Here is a 15,725-nt window from a genome sequence, read left to right as displayed (position 1 = left end):
TGGTCCTGCAAAGGAAGAGAAATAAGAAAGAGGTGATGAGAACTCAACTTCATCTGTAATGTTGTCTTTATTAAAAAGTAACACTGAAGCAAGATGGCAAAATGATAATATTCTGTACATTAAGTTCATAGATCCTTGTGTTCAATATCCTTTGTAAAATACTTTTAAAACTGGAAGACAAACACACTGCAAAGGGACAATGAAATGGGCATAAGTTTGTCACAAAACAAACTTATGGTGTCTAAAGTTTTTCACAATAAGCCACAAAAACGATTTGGCATTTCCATTCATCTTCCAGCCCAATTTGACTATCATTGTTCTTCAGTATAGCTATCTGAATTAGTAACAGGGACATGAGTTTTTTACAAGAAGCCTAGTTCCACCATCCACACTCCATATTCACAGATTTACAAAATAACATGCACCTTTTTATGTTTGTTTTTTTTTTTTTTGAGATGGAGTCTCATTCTGCAACCCAGGCTGGAGTGCAGTGGTGCGATCTCGGCTCACTGCAACCTCCGCCTCCCACGTTCAAGCGATTCTCCTGCCTCAGCCTCCCGGGTGGCTGGGACTACAGGCGCATGTCACCACTCCTGACTAATTTTTTGTATTTTATTTTATATATATTTTTTTCAGATGGAGTCTCGCTCTGTTGCCCAGGCTGGAGTGCAGTGGCACGATCTCGGCTCACTGCAAGCTCCACCTCCCGGGTTCACACCATTCTCCTGCCTCAGCCTCCTGAGTAGCTGGGACTACAGGCACCCACCACTATGCCCAGCTAATTTTTTGTATTTTCAGTAGAGATGGGGTTTCTCCGTGTTAGCCAGGATGGTCTCGATCTCCTGACCTCATGATCCACCCACCTCAGCCTCCCAAAGTGCTGGGATTACAAGTGTGAGCCACCGCCCCCAGCCGATTTTTTGTATTTTAGTAGAGACGAGGTTTCACTGTGTTAGCCAGGATGAACATGCACCTTAATGTCCCAATAGGAAGGTTATTTTCAAATGGACAGTGAATTTTAAATTACAGCTTTCCCCTGAATTTTAACATACACATCTGAAGCGATAAAGCCAACTACCTTATTAATTTGTGTATTATCCATTGCTGTTGATTACCTATGGGTAATTTTTTTTTTTAATAAAAGTTTTGCTTTGGAATAAAAAGATTTACAGAAGAGTTACAAAGGTAGTAGAAAGTTCCCACACTCTTAATTCAGTTTTGCCTAATGTTAATAGCATGTCTAATCACATTCCACTTCAAAACTGAGAAATTAACACTGGTACATTATTATTAAACTACTAACTGTATATGGATTTAATCAATTTTTCCACTAATGTCCTTTTTCTGTTCCAGAATCCAATCCAGGAAACCAAAATGTATTTGGTTATTATGTCTCCTTTGCCTCTTCTGGTCAATGTCAGTTTCTCTGTCTTTCCTTGTTTTTCATGACCTTGACATTTTTGAAGAATACTGGTCAGGTATTTTGTAGAATGTCTCTCAATTTAGTTTGTCTGAGGTTTTCCCCAGCCAGGATCATGGACTTTGGGGAAGAATACCACAGAGGTGAAGGGAATACATGGTATCAACATAACCTATCACTGGTGACATTAACCTGGATCACTTGGTAAAGGCAGTATTTGCAAAGTTTCTCCATTAAAAGCTACTAAGCTACTATTTTTCCCTGTCCATCTATTCCTTTTTTTTTTTTTTTTTTTTCTTTTGAGACACAGAGTCTCACTCTGTCACAAGGCTGGGGTGCAGTGGCGCGATCTCAGCTCATTGCAACCTCCACCTCCCGGGTTCAAGCAATTCTCCTGCCTCAGCCTCCTGAGTAGCTGGGACTACAGGTGCACACCACCATGCCCAGCTAATTTTTGTATTTTTAGTAGAGACGGGGTTTCACCATGTTGGCCAGGATGGTCTCAATCTCTTGACCTCGTAATCTGCCCACCTCGGCCTCCCAAAGTGCTGGGATTACAGGCATGAGCCACCGTGCCCGGCCCCATCTATCCTTTAGTCTATTCCACACCTGAGGAAAGCTTTTGGAAGGGAGAGAGGGGGGTGTGCGGAAAAGGAAATAAGTATTTAGAATTATCACTTGGAATTTTTGTTTCAATTTATCCTTTCTCCCGTTTATTTATTCAACCATTTATTTATATCAGTATGGACTTATGTATACTTATGCTGTATTTTACATAAAAATCAAATACTAGATTATTGTGCTGCTCAAAATGTTCCAGCTCTAGATATTGGGAGCTCCTTCAGGTTGGGTTCTAAGTCCCTTTGACACAGGCCCACCTTTTGTTTTTTTAACCACTTAATTTTCTGCCACCACAACACGCGCCAGGCTTATCTTGTATCTTCATTACCCCAAACACTAGAATCAGTCATTTCTCCAAGGAGCCCTTCCTTTTATTAGAGAATGGTATTTGGAAATCAAGATCTGGGCACTGGATGTACTCATGGCTACTGAGGTATCACTGCTTCTAGGCCCTCTCAGCAATAGGAGCTGACGAATACATATATTTGTGTATGCACACTAACCCACATATATAAACACACACACATATATATACAAAACCATTCCTGTATCTACCTGTACAAGTTTTAACTAAACATAAATTCATACTGCTGTCTCTGACTATAATCTAGTAACCTGTGGTTAATTTTTAATCCCAGATTAAACTTTTCTCTATTACCATACTCATAAACTATATACTCTGCTAACAAGCATTTCATTAAATTTAACTTCTAGTATTAGTTATACTCTGCTAGCAGGCATTTCATTAAATTTAATTTCTAGTATTAGTTATACTGAAACAGGAAAGAAAAATGTATTTCAAAATGGAGTTCCATGATAAATCATTCCTAACAGTACAAATATACATTAGCATACACTCAAGAGAACTATATAAATGCTTTGTATTTAACTTTTAACTTATTTTTGAAATTGGTGTTCTATAACTGCAATAAATTTTCTCTAAAAACGCATTTTTCTTCACAAAAAAAAAATGTATTAGAGCCCATCTTACTGTAGTCCGTCAAAATACCACTTTAAAGTGGAGAAAACAAGGAAATTATGTGATTTGTCTAATACCACACTGCCAGCAAAGGGCAAAGCTGGAACTTGACTGCATTTAAATCCAGTTATTCTGACTTCAGTTTCCATGGTATCCACATGACAATCTATTATAGATCAAAAAAAGAAGTAAATTCATAAAACAAAAAATAAAGTGACCTTGCTCTAAATATTCAATTCCCTACTATAGCCTCTCTCTGTTGTTTCAAGAGACAAAATATAAAGTGTAGTTACTCCACCTCTGAAAACAGTTACAGGCATACCTCGTTTTACTGCACTTAGCTTCACTGCACATCACAGATAATTGAATTTTTTTTTTTTTTTTTTTTTTTTTTTTTACAAATTGAAGGTCTGTGCAACACTGTGTCAAGCAAGCCCATCAATGCCATTTTTCCAACAGCATGTGTTCCCTTTGTGTCTCTATATTACATTTTTGTCATTCTTGCAATATTTCAAACTTCCTCATTATATCTGTTATGGTGATCTGTGATTAGTGATCTTTAATGTTACCATTTTAATTGTTTTGAGGTATCTCAAACTGTGCCCTTGTCAGACAGCAAATTTAATAAATATTGTGTGTCTTCTAACTGTTCCACCAACTGGTCATTTCCTACCCTTTCCCGCTCCTCAGGGCTCCCTATTCCCTGAGACACAATGATATTGAAATCAGACTAATTAATAACCCTACAACAGCCTCTAGTATTCAAGTGAAAGGAAGAATCACACATCTCTGACTTAAATCAAAAGCTAGAAATGACTAAGTTTAGTGAGGAAGTAATGTTGATAGTTGAGATAGGCCAAAAGCTAGGCCCTTGCACCAAACAGCCAAGTTGCAAATACAAAGACAAAGTTCTTGAAGGAAATTAAAAGTGCTACTCCAGTGAACACACGAATGATAAGAAAGTAAAACAGTCTTATTGCTGATATGAAGAAAGTTTGAGGCCAGGCTCACACCTGTAATCCCAGCACTTTGGGAGGCTGAGGCAAGAGGATCACCTGAGGTCAGGAGTTCAAGGCCAGCTTGGTCAACATGGTGAAACCCCATCTCTACTACAAATACAAAAATTAGCTGGGCGTGGTGGCAGGCCCCTGTAATCCCAGCTACTCAGGAGACTGCGCAGGAGAATCACTTGAACCTGGGAGGCAGAGGTTGCAGTGAGTCAAAATCGTGCCATTGCACTCCACCCTGGGCAACAGAGCGAGACTCCGTCCCGAGAAAAAAAGAAAGAAAGAAAGTTTGAGTCATTAAATAGAAGATCAAACCAGCCACAACTTTTCCTTAAGCTAAAGCCTAATCTAGAGCAAGCCCCTAATTCTCTTCAACTCACTGAATACAGAGAGGTCAGGAAGTTGCAGAAGAAAAGTTTGAAGCTAGCAGAGGTTGGCTCATGAGATTCAAGGAAAGAAGCCATTTCTATAACATAATAGTGCAAGATGAAGCAGCTAGTGCTGACAGAGAAGCTGCAACAAGTTAACCAGAAGATCTAGCTAAGATCAGTGATGAAGATGGCTATGCTAAACAGATTTTCAATGGAGATGAAACCTTCTATTGGAAAAAGGTACCACCTAGGACTTAACATGAGTAGAAAGAAATCAAAGCCTAGCTTCAAGGCTTCAAAGGACAGGCTCACTCTCTTGCTAGGGGCTAATGCAGCTGGTAATTTAAGTGGAAGTCATTGCATATTCACCATTCTGAGAATCCTAGGGTCCTTAAGAATTATGCTACATCTATTCTGCCTATGCTCTATAAATGGAAAACCAAAGCCTAGACGACAGCACATCTATTTACAGCATGGTTTATTGAGTAATTTAAGCCCACTGTTGAGACCTACTGCAGAAAGATTCTTTTGAAAATACTAATGCATATTGATGATGCATCTGACCACCCAAGAGCTCTGTTGGAAATGCACAAGAAGATAAACGTTGTTTTCATGCCTGCTAACATAATATCCATTTTGCAGCCCATTGATCAAGGAGTATTTCAACTTTCAAGTATTCTTATTTAAGAAATACATTTTGGCCAGGCGCGGTGGCTCACACCTGTAATCCCTGCACTTTCTGAGGCCGAAGCGGGCAGATCACGAGGTCAGGAGTTTGAGACCAGTCTGGCCAACATAGTGAAAGCTCATCTCTACTGAAAATAAAAACGATTAGCTGGGCATGGTGGTGGGAGCCTGTAATCCGAGGGGAGGCAAGGAGAATCGCTTGAACTGGGAGGCGAGGAGAATCGCTTAAGCCTGGGAGGCAGAGGTTGCAGTGAGCCAAGATCGCCCCACTAAACTCCAGCCCACATTTCGTAAGGCTATCGCTGCCATAGATAGTGATTCTTCCGCTCAATCTGGGCAAAGTAAATTGAAAACCTTCTGGAAAGGTTTCTAGAGTCACCATTCTAGACGCCATTAATAACATCTGTGATTCATGAGAGGAGGTAAAAATATCAACATTAATGGTAGTCTGGAAGAAACAGATCACAACCCTAAAGGATGACTTTGAAGGGTTCAAGACTAAGTGGGGGAAGTTAACAGTAGATGTGGTGAAAATAGAGAACTAGAATTAGAAGTGAAGCATAAAGATGTGACTGAATTACTGCAACCTTGTGCTAAAACATGAACAGATGAGGAGCTGCTTCCTATGGATGAGCAAAGAAAGTGGCTTCTTGAGCTGGAATCTACTCCTGGTGAAGACACGGTGAGTATTGTTGAAATGACAATGAAGGATTCAAAATATTACATAAACTTAGTTGCCAAAGCAAAAGGAGGGTTTGAAAGGACTGACTACAATTTTGAAAGATCTACTGTGAGTAAAATGCTATCAAACAGCGTCACATGCTACAGGGAAATCTTTCACTAAATGAGCAAATTGATGCAGCAAACTTCATTGTTGTCTCATCTTAAGAAACTGCCACAGCCACCCCAGCCTTCAGCAACCATTAAGTCAGCAGTCATCAACATCAAGGCAAAATCCTCCACCAGCAAAAAGATGGTGACTCACTGAAGGCTCAGATGATCGTTAGCAATTTTTAGCAATATTTTAAAATTAATGTATCCACATTGCTTTTTTTAATATAATGCTATTGCACTCTTAATACAGTATAATGTAAACATAACTTTTACATCACTGAGAAATCAAAACATTCATGTGACTCACTTTATTGAGATATCTGCTCTACTATGACATTTGCTCTATTGTGGTGGTCTGGAACTGAACCTGCAAGTATCTCCAAGGTACCCCTGTAGCAGAATAAAACACAGTCAGCCCTCCATATCCACAGGCTCCACAACTGCGGACTCACCAATTGTGATACTGCATAACAATTATTTACATAACTTTTACACTGTATTAGGCATTATAAGTTAACCTAGAGACTATTCAAAGTATATGGGAGAATGTGCATAGGTTATATGCAAATACCATGCCATTTTATATAACAGATCTGAGCATCTGCATATTTTGGTATCCATGGCGGTTCCTGGACACTGAGACACCTGTATGTTTTCATACTTGGAGGTGAAACCACAACTAAAATAAACACAAGTTTATTCAAGAAATAAATATTAACTATGTATCCATTCTGTGCAGGTATTCTGCTAACAACTACTGTCCAAGCTGGACAAGCAAATGAGATACATACTCTAACCTTCCTAGAAGAGCTCATAATCTAACAAGGCCAGGGAATGAAGCTGGATATAAGAAAACTAATACATAGAAACAAGACAATTATAACTGATGTGTAAATACACAGATATGCTTTACTTTTTTTTTCTTGTCTAAACTACTGAGAATTTTATAAGTTTGTAATTGATAAGAGCCCTAAAGATTGTTTTCTGGCAGGAGCAACCAGCATACTTACTAAAAAAGGAATGTTTGGTAGTAGTTGAAGAAGACAGTTTGGCAGATAACTGCTATAATGCTGAAACACAGAAAGTATGACCAAATGCATTTTGTTGTTGGAAAAGCAACAAAATACAATGAGAAGACCAGCAAGGCAACTGTCCCAGACTTCAGTTCAAAGTCTGTTGTCTTAGCTAACCAACAGTGGACAAAATCACTTAACCTCTCAATCTAAATATCAAGATATTTAAAATGGGGCTACTATCTGTCATAACTATTTCACAAGAATACTGTAGGCTCAAATGAGAATATATACAGCAAGCCTGCTTTATAAATTACTAAGTGCCACCCAAATGAAAACTATTATTTATTTTAAAACAATCAGTAATCAGGTAGATACACACAACCATATGCAAGCATATATACACAAACACATACATAGAGGATTACTATCCAGCAGGACACAGAGCAACAATGATATCCATTATAGAGGTACTTGGACTCTATTTTCTTAAATGTTACAAAGAAAACATTTATCTAAAACATTTTAATTTTAAAAGTATATCTATTTCTTAACATTTAAAGATTAAATCCTATGAAGCAACAGCTAGAAATTTAACTGAAAATACTTACCTTAACAAAATTGTCAGGGAACATTCCTCTTCTCCCATTTAGTTCTCCTTCTAGCCATCCTTCCTCCTGTAGCTTTTTCACATTCCTGATGATTTCTCCAACTCGAATAGTTAATTCATCATCATGTACAGCATCATAGTCATACTCCACAATATAGTCAACTAAAAAAGGGGGAAAAAACGAAATGTCTAAAATCTAATTCACAAAATACTATAAATTATATTAATAAACTTAAAACTAAGGAATCTGTTTAGCAACAATATTTAATACCACAAAGACATCAGCAAGACTTATTTCAATTACTTTAAATATTTGGCTACATCAGCAAATTTCTTGAATACCTTAATATAGAGTACAATACACCTATTAAGTGGGAGCTTCAAAAGAAAAATAATGCATAATTCATGCCATCAGACACTCTTACAATCACATGCATATCCTTTGTAGCAGATAGACTCTGAGGTGGTCTCCATGATCCCCACTTCCTCGTATTCATGTCCTTATGTAATTCTCTCTTTGACTGCCAATGTGATCTGTGATTGACTTCTAACCAACAGAATATGATGGCAGGGCATAATGTCTCACTCCTATAATCCCAGCACTTTGGGAGGCCGAGGCAGACAGATCGCTTAAACTCAGGAGTTCAGGCCAGGTGCAATGGCTCACACCTCTAATCTCAGCACTTTGCGAGGCCGAGGCAGGCAGATCACGAAGTCAAGAGATGGAGACCACCCTGGCCAACTTGGTGAAACCCCCTGTCTACTAAAAATACAAAAATTAGCCGGGCGTGGTGGTGGGCGCCTGTAATCCCAGCTACTTGGGAGGCTGAGGTAGGAGAATCGCTTGAACCCAGGAGGGCAGAGGTTGCAGTGAGCCAAGAACGCGCCACTGCACTCCAGGCTGGCAACAGAGTGAGACTCCGTCTCAAAAAAAAAAAAAAAGCTCAGGAGTTCGAGATCAGCCAGGGCAACACAACAAAACCTCGTCTCTACAAAAACGCAAAAACCAGCCAGACACGGTAGTGTGCACCTGTAGTCCCAACTACTTGGGAGCATTGCTTGACCCAGGAAGTCAAGGCATCAGTGAGCCTAGCCTATGCAACAGACTCAAATAAAAAAAAAAAGATAATGACAAAGACAATGAATTGTATGTAATTACTTAAGGCTGTAATGCCCATCTTAATAGGGGACTTTTTCCCTTGCTGGCTTTGAAGACACAAGCCGCTATGCTGTAAGCTAACCTATAGAGAGGGCCACAAGCAAGCAACTTAAGGAGGTCTCTGACTGACATCAGGAAACTGAGGCCCTTACTTCAATAACCCAAAAGTAAATGAATGATACAAACAAACACATGAGCTTGGAAGCAGACCCTTCCCCAGTAGAGCCCCAAATGTGAACCCAACCCTGGCCAACATCTTCAGTGCAACCTTGAAGAGGATCCAGCTGGCCATGCCCAGACTCTTAAACCACAGAAACTATTAGCTAATAAATATATATGGTTCTAAACTACTAAGTTTGTGTTACTATTGTATGTAAAAACAGAAAACAAACTCTAAAATGAAGATTAATATGTATTTATTTTACCTCTTTTAATAACAGGATTTTAGATTACAGGATCACATAAGCATATTTTTAATATTTTATAAGGTTCAATTTTTAAAAAGCAATAACAGCCTTCCTGCTCAAGATAGCAGACTAGCCATATCCCCATTAATCTTTTCTTCCTCCTACAAGACTGATTAAAAAGAAAATACACACACACACACCAACAACCACAACAACAATCACAACCACCACCACCAAAAAAAAAAAAAAGGAAAGTGAGTATGGCCAGACACTGTTGTTTGTTAAACCAAGTGCCATTCCCACATTGCCCATTCCCCTCCTTCCTTTCTCATAGAACCTTAATTCTGTTCAGTATTTTGAGACCCTGTAGTTTACAAGCGAAGATTCTCTCAGCCCCAGGGAGCTACATATTTACTAGTCTAGATATGTACTTCTCAGACACTAAGTACAATCAGGTCAGCTGAAAAACCTTGTTTAAATGCCAACTACAGTTGAGTAGGTGCCAGGATATCTAACTGCCAAAGAGGCAAAGGTCTAGAGATAGTCTATGTATAGCAACCTTAATCACAGTTAAGGTTAATAAATATACACAATTAAACATACACAGTGAATGGTTTTCAAATAAGCATGAGATGAAGGAATTCTTTTTATTTTTATTTTTTTAATAGAGATGGGGTCTGGCTATATTACTCAGCCTGCTCTCAAGCTCCTGGGCTCAAGCAATCCTCCCACCTCACCCTCCCAAAGTGCTAGGATTACAGGCATAAGCCACCATGCCCAGCTGAGATGAATGAATTCTAACTTTCTTCTGGGAAGGTTTTATTTGACTTTAAAAACAAAACACAGGCCAGGCTCGGCGGCTCACGCCCGTAATCCCAGCACTTTGGGAGGCCGAGGCGGGCAGATCACAAGGTCAGGAGATCAAGACCATCCTGGCTAACATGGTGAAACCCCATCTCTACTAAAAATATAAAAAATTAGCCAGGCGTGGTGGCAGGCGCCTGTAGTCCCACCTACTCAGGAGGCTGAGGCAGGAGAAATGGCGTGAATCCGGGAGGCGGAGGTTACCGTGAGCCGAGATTGTGCCACTGCACACCAGCCTGGGCAACAGGGCAAGACTCCATCTCAAAAAAAAAAAAAAAAAAAAAAAAAAACCAAGGAAGGAATGGCCTCCTGCAGACTCTGGATGTTCTTTAATGAGAATTTGATACCCACAATTGCTATAACCACTTGAGACCAGAAAAACAGCGGATACTTAATTAACATGGAGGAGAAAAAAGATGAAAATAACCTGGATCTTTGCTGGATTCATCAAAGTGCTAGATTAACCACCTTTAACTATAATACCTTCAGATTCGTTAAATGAAGTAGTTTCTTAACTTTTAAGTAAATTTTAGACAGGATTTCTATTTACAGCTGAAAACATCCCAACATGATAAGGGACCCGGCAAGAAATTTTAACAAATGTCTGAAAGGGGATGCACAGCTAATAAAGCCAAGAAGAGGAAGCCTAGAGAACTTAAGGGAGCTATAAATGAAATACCAAACTGCTCTGTAGACCTCAAAAAGACCAGAAATTCAGAAAACGTAGGCTCACATGAAAGGCATGCAGGGCTAAAATAGAGAAATTACTCAATCTCTATATCAACCACAATAATTCAATGAGATAAAATGCTAAATAGTATGGCACTTTCCTTCTGAGGCAAAAAACTGAAGGGTTAATCTAAAAAAAAAATAAAAAATAGCTTAGGGAAACTAGTACAGCTATTATGGATGAATGCTGGTTTCTCAGAGCAATGAATACTGAGAAATGCAGAGGTCCCCAAAGCAATGGGCAGTTCCTGACTTGCTAATTCCAAAATAAAATTCTTAACTCCTGCAGGGGCAGTGGCTCATGCCTGTAATCCCAGCACTTTGGGAGGCTGAGGTGCGTGGATCACCTGAGGTCAGGAGTTCAAGACCAGCCTGGCCAATATGGTGAAACCCAGTCTCTACTAAAAACAAAAAAATTAGCCGGGAGTGGTGGCACATGCCTGTAGTCCCAGCTACTCAGGAGGCTGAGGCAGAAGAATGGCTTGAACCCGGGAGGTGGAAGTTGCAGTGAGCCGAGGTCGCGCCACTGCAACAGAGCAAGACTCTGTCTCAAAAACAACAACAACAACAACAACAAAAAACTCTGAACTCCTACCCACATAAAGAGTTCCCAGTATTATTTACTCTTAAAATGCACAGACAATAGTTGATCATGAAAGACCCATCATAAACTGAAAAACTACTGGGAGAAAGGGTAAGCAAGGGTGTGGAGTAACAACAGAGATGGGAGAATGGTTACATGCAGGGAGACTAATCAAATTGTAAATATTTGAAGGATAATGGAAGCCAAGTTTCTCCATGTCAGAGAAAGGAGTTACAAGCATATATGAAAAAAGCTACTTTCAATCCTGTGATACTGATTTGTAATAAGCAGTATCAGCACGAACTTAACAGTTTTCAATACGTAACATGGAGAAATAAACAGATATAAATATATGTATACATGTATGTATATACAGATACACATATATTCAACACACACACACACACACACACACACACCCCCTCCCCCAGCTCTGTCCAACTAATGGACCTGAAACCAGCAACATTCCAATGGTAATGAGCAAACCAAATGCCACGACTTCATAAATACCACCTACTACTAAAAGGAATCAGGACTCTTTAGGAAAACGGCCAATTCCAAGGCTAAGCAGGAAAAGTATAAGATTAGCCTGGAACATTTTGTTGTGCCAGAAAGTAAGGAAGTTGTCAAAAAAAAAGGAAATGGTATCAAACTGACCCACAGAAGTGATATCAAAAGGGTTCTTACTGGCCAAATCAGGACATTTTGAGCATCAAAATAATGAAATTAAAAGAATATACCCCATCGAATAAAATAAGCCATGAGTCCATACAGATTACAAATCAATGTTAATTTCTTAAATGTTATGGTTGTATTGTGATATGGTCCTGGTTTATTAAAAATACACACTAAAATACTTGGATGAAAGATATCAGTTAGGAAAAAAATTATTTGTACTATACATCTAACATTTCTACAACTTCGTGATTGTTTCAAAATTAAAAAGTTAAAATACACACACAAATGTATATCCTCAAGAGATGTAAAGTTTCTAAAAGAACAGAATGCTATAAAATAAGAAGTGAGAAAATTAAAAAGTTTTTAAAGTTTATGTCTTCCAAAGTATCTTACTGTTTTTTGAAGAGGTAGAGATAAATCCAAGAAAATGTTCCAAAACAGGTAAAACAAAGGCACAAAGAAAAAGATGAAAATAAGGAAAAGGCACAATCAATCCAACACCCAATTAACAGAAATTCAAGGAGAAAAAAATGGGGAATTAACCATGAAATAATACAAGAAAATAATCCTAAAACAATCTTCAAATGGAAACAGGTCTGCGAGAATCCAATGAAATGAACAAATTTTAAAACATATTCATATTCGGTGCAATTTCATAATAACAATAAACGATCCTAGAAAGCTTTCTGACAGGAAATAAAAATTTCATCTACAAAAGATTGAGAATCATCTTGGAACACTTCTCATTGGCAATACTGGATTCTAGAAAAAGAAAAATTAAAAGTCACTGAAGTATTGAAGGAAAATTAATTGCATACTCTGCCAAATCAGCAGGCAAGCATAGGATATATAACATTTTCACACATGCAACAATAAAGAAAATTAACTCTCACATATGAAATTACATAATGTTATCCAGCAAAATTAAAATATAAACCAAAACAGAGGAAGACATGAAATCCAAGAAATAGTGGCACCAAACTCAGAATAAAATAAGTACTAAATTTGCAGCTACGCAACAAATCTAAGGAACAAACAGTCTATACTAAACAGGAGACAAAAAGTTCTAGGCGGTATCTGAGAGAAAAGCAGCATGGGGTACTAACTGTGAAACTGTATGCTATCCTTACAAATCTGGAACTCAGAGAGACAAGAAAGTCAGTTAAGGACAAAAAACTAAAGACGATTAGAAACTTTTGGAAAGGCAAAGAACTGTACAATGCTGAAAATATAATTGTCCGGGTGCAGTTGCAGCTCACACCTGTAATCCCAACACTTTGGGAGGTTGAGGTGGGTGGATCTCTTGAGCCCAGGAGTTCAAGACCAGCCTGGGCAACATGGCAACCCCATCTCTACAAAAAATACCAAAAAAATATAGTCAGGAGTAATGATAACGCACCTATAGTCCCAGCTACTGGGGAAGCTGAAGTGAGAGGATGGCTTGAGTGAGAGAATGGCTTGAGTCCAGAAGGTGGAGGCTGCAATGAGCAGAGATCGCACCACTGCACTCCAGCCTGGGCAACAGATCAAGACAGGAAGGACAGAAAGGAAAGGAAAAAGGGAAGGTGACAGGGAAAGAGAAGGGAAGGGAAAGGAAAGGAAAGGAAAAAGGAAAAAAGGGAACGGGAACAGGAAAAGAGAAAGGAAAGGGGAAAAAAAGGAAGGGAAGGAAAGGAAAAAAGAAGGAAAAGGAAAGGAAAGGAAAATGGGGAAAGCAAAAAGGGGAAAGGAAAAATATAATCACATGTACTACTTGGCTTCACAGTAAAAAAAAAAAAACACTACATGGTCATAATAATGTGAAAGTAATTATTTTAACTTTGACAATCAAATTATTGTATAGCAAAACAAAAGGCCTAAATTATGGTTGTAGAACAAAAGAGAAATGTTAACAGCCTTCATATTATAAAGGATAATAATTCTGAAAAAGAATTGAGAGAGGGAGGTTGGTAAAGGAAAGAATAAAGGGACAAATACCATTATCATACAAAGTGCTAAGTCCACAAATACACTATTAGTTGCTAGAAAAAGAAATAAAAGTATAAACCCTTACTATGTTCGGATAAAGAGAAAATGTGAGATTATAAATAAGCAAGCTAAATATTTTCAAGTTAAAAATAAACCAAAATCAACAACAGAAACTAATTATTTAGAAATATGAAAGCCAAAACATTAAAAGACATAGATTTAGACAGTGGTTTCCCTATGGAGAATGAGAATAGAAGCAGAGAACAATGAGGCCAGGAAATAGTGTTTGTAAGTCATTTAATATTTTTTATATTTGTATATCACGTGCAGGAATTACTTTGATAAGACTTTTAAGCAGTAAATATTAAAGTGGTTTGTTCAATATTACAGCAAAAATGTTTATAGCACCACATAACTGCATATATGTGTGATAATTAAGAAGTTCACTAAGTCAAAGAAAATCTATTTTATTTCCCTTAGAGAAAATGCCATATGGTAAATAGGGTTAAATTCCCTGCTCTTTCAAAGTTATTCATAATTAAGTTTGTAATATTAAACTGCAAAAAGTGAAAGACAAAGAGGAAAGAAAATCTTAAAACAAAGGTTATCAAAGAAGCAACATTTAGACTAATGGGTGACTTAGCAACAACGATGGAAGCCAGAAGGCAGCAGATTAGTATCTTAAATGTGTGCAAAGAAAATACCTACAAATCTTAAACTCTCCATACCCGAGAAAATATCCTTAAAAAAAGAAGAAAAAATAAAGACACTTCTGACAAACCAGAAGTGGGACTTTGCTACACAAAAAGAAAACTCTGATGGATGTTCTCTGAGAAGAGCAAAGGAAAGGAAAAAGATTAAATATGAAGTATCAGCAATGTAGAAAAGAAATGAAAAACAAAAGAAGTGGTAAGTATACAGGTATACAAACACCGAATGAATAAAAACAGTAACATCATATAGGAAATTAAAAATACAGAAAAATTAAAATAACAGAACCAGTAACAAAGTTGGGAGTTAAAACTGTTCCAAGATCCTTGTATGGTATAAGAGAGTAAAGTTATTAACATCAGGTTTTTGTAAGTTGAGAATGCATGTAGTGATCACTAAAATAACAGAAAAAGCATAAAAACGCCAAAAATTGTGGGGAGAAAGAACAAACAAATTTTTAAAATACTTGACTGGCAGTTTCAGCTCCAACAAGTAAAAAGCTTTAAAGTCATCACTCCCACCCTTACAAGAAAAAGGCTAAACCAACTGAAAATCAATTAATTTCCTTGGATCCATTAGAAAATTGACACAGAGCAAACTACCACCTAAAGATACAGAGAGGAGGCAGGTAAAGCCAGAGAGTCATGGACGAGATCTATTTATTACCTAGAGTAGAAGCTGCTGGAACCATAAATTAGCAGGAACACTATTAGTCTCCTACAGCAGTTGTAAAAAACCATCACAAAGTGGGTAGCTTGAAAGAAGAGAAATTTATTCTCCTCTTTCGGGAGGCGAGAGGGCAAAATCAAGGTATCAGCAGGGTTAGTTCTTTCTGGAGACTCTGAAGAATCACTCCATGCTCCTATCTGGCTTCTGGTGGCTGCCAGCAATTTTTAGCGTTCCTTTGCTTACATAACTCCAACCTCTACCTCCATCTTGACATGATTGTTCCACTGTTATGTCTCCATCTCAAGTCTCACCCTCTCCTTACTCTTTTCCAAGGACACCAATCATTCAATTTATTAAGAATTTCTTCATCTCTAAATCCTTAATCACATCTGAAAAGACTATTTCCCTCTCTCTT

The 15,725-nt window shown here is 38.0% G+C and overlaps 1 protein-coding gene across 3 annotated transcripts in view; it reads right to left on the bottom strand.

Moving 5' to 3' along the window:
* CD2AP (CD2 associated protein) overlaps positions 1-15,725 on the bottom strand; it is a 150,760-nt gene that overhangs the window by 116,795 nt on the left and 18,240 nt on the right. For all 3 annotated transcript variants that reach the window (XM_054556810.2, XM_024247848.3, NM_001132276.1), the window contains 1 exon segment: positions 7,544-7,704. In XM_054556810.2, coding sequence (XP_054412785.1) covers positions 7,544-7,704 — 161 coding nt within the window.

Source organism: Pongo abelii, chromosome 5 (genome assembly GCF_028885655.2).
Source record: "Pongo abelii isolate AG06213 chromosome 5, NHGRI_mPonAbe1-v2.0_pri, whole genome shotgun sequence".
Taxonomy (NCBI): Eukaryota; Metazoa; Chordata; class Mammalia; order Primates; family Hominidae; genus Pongo; species Pongo abelii.
This window is presented reverse-complemented; position numbering and strand designations above follow the sequence as displayed.